This window comes from Papilio polytes, unplaced genomic scaffold (genome assembly GCF_000836215.1).
Source record: "Papilio polytes unplaced genomic scaffold, Ppol_1.0 DF824382.1, whole genome shotgun sequence".
Taxonomy (NCBI): Eukaryota; Metazoa; Arthropoda; class Insecta; order Lepidoptera; family Papilionidae; genus Papilio; species Papilio polytes.
Window position 1 is genome coordinate 845,647 of NW_013524822.1, and position 6,157 is coordinate 851,803.

General features: G+C 32.1%; 1 protein-coding gene across 1 annotated transcript in view; it reads left to right on the top strand.

Annotated features, from left to right (window-relative positions):
- LOC106111109 overlaps positions 1-5,540 on the top strand; it is a 27,245-nt gene extending 21,705 nt beyond the window's left edge. Inside the window, exons 10-12 of the mRNA XM_013293083.1 lie at positions 2,139-2,261; positions 4,118-4,208; positions 5,156-5,540. Of these exons, the coding sequence (XP_013148537.1) occupies positions 2,139-2,261; positions 4,118-4,208; positions 5,156-5,207 (266 nt within the window). The 3' untranslated portion in view covers positions 5,208-5,540. The remainder of the gene's footprint in view (positions 1-2,138; positions 2,262-4,117; positions 4,209-5,155) is intronic.
- Positions 5,541-6,157: the final 617 nt, after the last annotated feature.

A 6,157-nucleotide genomic window follows, 5' to 3' on the forward strand; every position in this document is an offset into this window, starting at 1 on the left:
TGGTTTATTATAAATTTTATAATTAGTTCTTGATAGAAGCGTTTCTATTTTCTTCTAGAATTTACTATTCTTCTGTCTTTCTGATATAATAGATCTATTTTTTTTATATGAATCTTCTAGAAATTTCTCTTATTCTCTTTATTTTAAATTAAATTGTTAATATTGTAGTTAAAATCTATCACTTTTATATTCAAAAAACGATAATGTTTTGATATATAATATACTCGTATATTTTGAGTATTCTTTGTAGTTTGAAAATTCTTTAAATTATAGTTATTCTATTTTTGGCATGTTCTTTGCACACACTACTCTCCGATCTTCATTATAATGGTTATTTAAGGTGTTGGGTTTGTTAAATAAATGTTATGTTTGTAATGTTGTAATTGATTCTCATTTTGTGTTTTTGTTTATCAATAATTTATTGTGGGCTTTCATTGACCCATGCATATAAAATATAGGATATATTTTATTCTTAGTAAAATGAGATTTTATAGAATTGCTACAGCAATGGAAGCACACTTTAAAAATGTTAAGTAATTGTTTTAATTAAGTTATATGTTTAGTGGTTTTAAGACAGCTATAAGTTTTTTATTCCCAGTTTTTTGCGTGCTGTACAATTTAAGATAAAATTGTCCATTCTGAGCAGCCGAGAAAAACACACTTTGTACATGCATCAAAATTTTATTTAAAATTTAACAATTTCAGTGCAATTAAATTGTTTAAACTATCGTGAGACATTACTTTAAGCGAAAATTAATTAAAAACGGCTCAACTCACGCATTTATCCTCCGGTGACGGCACCGACTAGTTTCGGATCCTTCGGGGATCCTTCTCGGTCGGTGCCGTCACCGGAGGATAAAAGCGTGAGTTGAGCCGTTTTTAATTAATTTCAGTGCAGTCGATTCGCTATCCGTGTATTTTAAATATATAGTGATAAAAATACATTATCTTATACAAATTAAATATACCTTACCTCACAAGCATTTAGATAACGGTTTTTTTTACGTACCTTAGTACGTGAAAATCTTGAAGCTGTCTTACCACTTGACTGTTCTGTGTTGTGACTAACAATAGCCGCTTGCTTGTCTGTGCCGTGTTTAGCATCGTGCGTCGATGACATCCGGAGTACCGCATCCGTTGAGAAGCTATTATAATATACCTGTGAGTTTTGCTTTGTTACATTAAAATCTGTTGGGAAAATATCTAATATTTGACTTTGCTCGCGACTTTGTCTAAGTGCAAGGGAATATAGCCTGTACTCACTGATAACGTAGCTTTTTAATGGTGAGAGTTTTGACATCGGCCCAGTAGTTGAGTTAAATACGTACAAAATATCTTTACTCTTTATGATTTTAAAGCTGTAACGATTTAGGAATGTAATTATTATTATTATTATCATATATCTTTATTTCTTATTTTCTCATTTTACAAGATTTGATATAAAAATAAAATAAAATATAATAGAGCACCACCGGCTGCGGAATCCGATGACTCAAGCAACCAGTGGTCAGGGCAGAGACAGGAACCTCCTCACTAGTCGTGCGGTTTCTAAAATAACCGCCTTTTGAATCGCGCCCTTAATCCAACTGTCTAGCGAGAGCTTCTTCAGGTGTTGGTCGAAGCTCTTCGCTATCAACCCGTGTACCGTGTGTATGTTTATTATTAGTGTGTGTGTGCTTTTATTATTAATAATAATCACAAAAACTGTTGAAATTTTAAAAATTATTACTATTAGAAAGTTATATTATCATTTATTATCATGGGCTGTATTTATAACTAGTAACAGCGCAAAGTCGGGGGTAATAGTTTATTTATAAATTGCCACAAAAGGCCATCTCTAACCAAAAGTAAGTAGTCTATGTGGAGATTTTTTTAACTACTTCTATTTTGTATTTTCTACAGTCCAAATATTTAATTTATCTTTGATATTAGGGAAAATGTGGATAGTGCATGTAATTAAATAGCACACTATTTTAAACATAAATTATTCATATGTTAGTTTTTGATAGAGATTTTCTATATTCTAGTAAATATTGCATGAAACAGCAGATAAAATACAACTGTAAATTTAAAATATTATGGTCTCTCGACTCTCATATAAGAAAAGTTATGATATATATTTTAAAATGTTGTAACAGTATGTGAAAATATTGTATTTATACTGCAGCAGGCGCCCACTTCGCGTCCCTATGTGACGTCGAGTGCGACGATAACGCGAGTGTCCCGCCCCACTTCCGTACCAACGCAGAGGCCTGTTGCAGGTTGGTGTACCATAAACAAGCACTACTAATTAAGAAACAATCTATACTCTATACTGGCTAGCTGTTCCCGTGCGGCTTTATCCGTATGAAATTATATAAAACTTTATTTTACTGTTTATATTTGTCAAATAAGCAATATGCATATGACGCCAAATTGCACCAAATTTTTTTTAAGTGTACTTTATTACTATAAAAACGTTCCTGCAAAGACTTTTGAAATATGTGATTTAGTGGCAAAATTTAATTATTATTTTTAGCTCAATGGTTGAATATTTTCGCGTCAATTTTTTTCTGGTTATTTTATTACAAGTAGAATCATTTAAAAAAGAAAAAAATACATGCATATTCCCTATTCTCAATTGCAAATGTCAAAATTACCGTTACCATAATAACCTTGCTTTCTTAATGTTGGCTTGTAGTTTATGGTTCCTTTCCCACATGAAGGTTTTTGTTCCAATTTAATTATCCCCTAACTTTAATAGCGTGGAAATATATAGCCTAAAAGCTTTACAAGCGTAAGTGTAGAGCTTTTCATTGAAGAAAGTATTATTCAAAAACATACTGTGATTGCCGACATCCTACGCCACAAATAAGTGTGTGTTTACGCTTTATATTAGTTTAGATATAACAAATCGTAAACACACGCTTTTTAGTTATGTAGGATGTCGGCAATTACAAGCCCTACACTTACGACACGCTTTAGGCTATATATTTTCACGCTATTAAACTTGTGGGTAAATAAATTGGAAAATATTATGCGGGAATGGGACAAAAATGCCATTATTATTAAAGAAGCAGGATGGCCATGGTAACGGTAATTGTTAGCCAATGGCAAAAACTTTCATTTTCATTTGTGCATTTGAATTTTGATATTTACAATTTAAAATGTAAACAGTGAAAGTTTTTTATAATTTCAAGCGGATTAAACCGCACGCGAACATCTTCTACTTATAATATCATATATCATATAAATATTATAAATGCGAAAGTTACGATGGATGGATGGATGTTTGTTAGCGTTTGTAGTCTAAACGGCTGAACGGATCTCCATGAAATTTGGCACAGGTTTAGAGCATAGTCTGGAAGAACACATAGGCTACTTTTTATCCCGGGAATAGTTACGGTTCCCGTGGGATTCATTAATTTAGTTTTTTAATGTTTACTCGATCATTCTGCAACGGTTGAACATATGTTATTGAAATTTGGCACAGATATAAAACAAAGTCTTGAGTACACATGAGATAAGCTTCATCCCCGAGAAATGTCCGGTTCCCGAGGGATACGTAGCTTTTTGTAATTTATATAGTTTGTATGTTTTCTAATACCACGCGGACGAATTCGCGGGCAACAGCTGGTTAATAATAATAAAAAAATAACCAATTACGCTGCCAAAAAAGACCACTTATAATTTACACTTTAATAATTTAGATATCTTTAACCATTCAAAAAATAGCTTAAAAAACAAATAAATCATTTTTATCTAAATTACACTAAAAAAAATTTTTTCGTTAAAATACCCTTTCCGTGGTGTGTGACTTTCATTTCATGTTTTTATTATGTTTTCTTTATTTCTTTATGGTAGAGGAAGACCGAAGAAAGTATGGATGGATTGTGTGAAAGAGGATATGCTTAAGAAAGGAGTGGATTCAGATATGACGGCTGATAGAGATGTATGGAGCAGCACATACTGTGCCGACCCTCCGTAAGGTATAAGGGCAAGTGGATGATGATTATGTTTTCTTTATTACTATTATTACTTATACTTTACGTTCAAATAATGTAAAAACCGCGGCTTATCATATATGTTGTGTTTTTTCTATTGTCCGCTGGTCTTTAAATAAATAATAATATTTCAGCGGTAGATAGTCGTCCGTTCACAGCGGTGGAGTCCCGCGTGTCGGCGTTGCCGCGGCCCTCGCGGCTGCCGGCGCCGCGCCGCACCATCAGGTAGACTTGTCTTACAGGTAACATTCTATACACGCTGCCCACCCTCTAACGGTAACTAATCTACTAATATAATAAAGCGTAAACACACTACTTTGTGGCGTAAGATGTCAGCAATCACAGTATATTTTTGAATAATTCTTTCTTTAATAAAAATCCCTACACACGTCACGCTTTAGACTATATATTTTCACGCTATTAAACTTAGGGGGTAAATACATTCGCAATAAACATTTATGTTGGGAAGGGACCATAAACTACAAGCTGCCAACATCAAGGAAGTAAGATTACCAAGGTTTGTCATGTCATGTCATTTTGACATTTGCAATTGATAATCTGACAAATGCAAACAGTAAAATAAAGTTTTTTACATTTTTGCGGGTGAAGCCGCACGGGAACACTACTGATACAAAGAGGAAACATTTGTATTTTTGTATGTATTCGGTTCACGTAAAAACTACTGGGTCGATTTCAAAAATTCTTTCACCATAAGAAAGGTCTGTAAGCAACCTCGGCTATATTTGATTATTACTTATGTGTAGGAACCATTAATACATAATAAACACTTAACATTAACAAACCAATAAAAAAATAGGTAATAGGGTTCATTAATACCTGGTATCTAGGTTATACGTAGTTCACACTTGGCTAGTTACAGTTGCGGCCAGTCAAACATTGTATTATCTTTGATATACTGGCGCCAGTTGATTGACAGTCTATTAGACGCTACTGGTCAACTGTACTGGCCAAGTGTGAACCGCACATTGTGGTATTTTATCTTTTTAGGCTTGAAAAATTAAGAAACTTATTTTTTTAAACAATACCAAATAATCTAACAAGATTTTTTGAAATTCGAATATAGTTTTTTGTCGAAACTTTAAATCGTGACTACAAGTTTTTACTTTTATTGCTTTGTATTGTTGTCTTATTGATTTTTATTTATTTTTCAGACCACCATCAGTATACTCTGTGGCACCAGCGGCCGACATCGACCACTACTGACCACTAACCCTCGTGCCAATCGGACCACCGTGGTCCAAACTAATTTATCTAACTAAACTAAATCTAGCGTTATTATAACAGACTGAAAACTCGGTGTCTTTTGAAAAATTTTATACGTTTAGTTTTTTTATCTGTTTGGAAAATCGGCATTTGTGATGTTGCCAGTATTGTAGTTTATCTACGATTATAAAAATGTAGTTGACTAAATTCCTAATATTATTTCTTTTATGACAATAATATATAAAAAAAAATTCAAATTATCTCTTAACGTTTTGGAAAATATTGCATGAAGTATTGTCCTTGTCAAAGTTTTTTAAACAAAATTGTAACTATTTTAATATAAATATGATTCAAAAATTTACAATTTTATATCCTTTTATATCTTATTTAGTGAAATTCTACAAATTAATATTCTATCAAAAAAATAACCTCAAATATGACATTTCTATATTCATTTTTATATTACTCTGAAAAACTTCTGAAGTTAGCTATCAAAATGTACGCATTTTATACTGAGAGAGACAAAAGTATACAAAACTAAAAGATAGAAAGAGAAGCATATACAGTTTTTCTAGTATGAACAACTGCGCTGGTATTTATTGCTGACTTCAGAGTATATGATTACTATTTTCTCCCCTGATATTACTTTTATGTTTTTAATGTCTTTATAATAATTTTATAGACATTCAAAATTTTTTAACGTGAAAATTTTGTTTATGTCTCTTTCATGAGGTTAGAAATATACTTTTCGTACAGAAAAGTCAATAATTTCTTCCTATCTTGTTTGCTCTCTACCTATGTTATAAAATTCCAGTTAACTTTTTAGGTACAAAGACATACAAAATATATTACTGCAAGACAGGAACAAAACATATTGCTGTCTCATTTTAAAAGAGAAATGACAATCTGTTTGTTTTGACAGTTGAAGCCGATGGTTGCAAAGTCGAGTA